The 784-nt window shown below is 26.8% G+C and overlaps 1 protein-coding gene across 1 annotated transcript in view; it reads left to right on the top strand.

Moving 5' to 3' along the window:
- Window positions 1-784, top strand: part of LOC106875429 (uncharacterized) — a 165,297-nt gene that overhangs the window by 72,987 nt on the left and 91,526 nt on the right. Inside the window, exon 20 of the mRNA XM_052967659.1 lies at window positions 601-624. Within this exon, the coding sequence (XP_052823619.1) occupies window positions 601-624 (24 nt within the window). The remainder of the gene's footprint in view (window positions 1-600; window positions 625-784) is intronic.

The raw sequence follows: 784 nt of genomic DNA, 5'->3' as shown, positions 1-784 counted from the left end.
ATATATATATATATATATATATATAAGAGTACAGTGTACAGTAATGTCCTCATTAGCTCCCCAGCTTCTCTTTTGATTATGCATGCATATTTGCTTTCGCAATTTTAAGCATTCTACTAGCTTGGTAACGATTCATCTTCATTATTATCTACGGTACTGCAGATAAATTAAATACCCACTCTAAAAGCCATACATTTATGAATACATAAAATATAGATAGAATGTAACAATAATAGATATACAGTTCTTTGACTTGTTTATTTCTCTCTATATTTTTAATGTAAATTTTGTGTAGTTTCGGTGTTATAATGTTTAACAACATTTGATACTATTTTAAGTTGAAGAACAACAACACTAAGTGTAGTATATATATATTTATATAGGGTATTTTTGTATTAAATTGAATATTCCAAATTACTTCTTTTAATATTTACGTCATGTTATATACCCCACCCCATTTATGAAGTAGTCACTATATTACATTATCTGAAACATCTTTAATAAATTCTTCTATTTACTTCTATTTACTTCTATGAATGTTTTTCTTTAAAAAAAAAAAAACTTTTAGTTTATTTTCTTAAAAAATATTTTCTCTTACAGGAAACAAGACAATCGCGAAGGAAGGTAAGAATTTAAATATCCCATTTAGAAATGTCTTTCATAAAGGTATGAAAACGAAAGTTCTTTATGTCGTTCTTTAACTATGAAGCTGGTCGCTGGTCGCTTACAATGCTTCTTTGTTCTGCAACAATTCAAGAATTAATAGCTTAAGGCAGTATTGTTT

This window comes from Octopus bimaculoides, chromosome 4 (genome assembly GCF_001194135.2).
Source record: "Octopus bimaculoides isolate UCB-OBI-ISO-001 chromosome 4, ASM119413v2, whole genome shotgun sequence".
NCBI classification, from domain to species: domain Eukaryota; kingdom Metazoa; phylum Mollusca; class Cephalopoda; order Octopoda; family Octopodidae; genus Octopus; species Octopus bimaculoides.
This window is presented reverse-complemented; position numbering and strand designations above follow the sequence as displayed.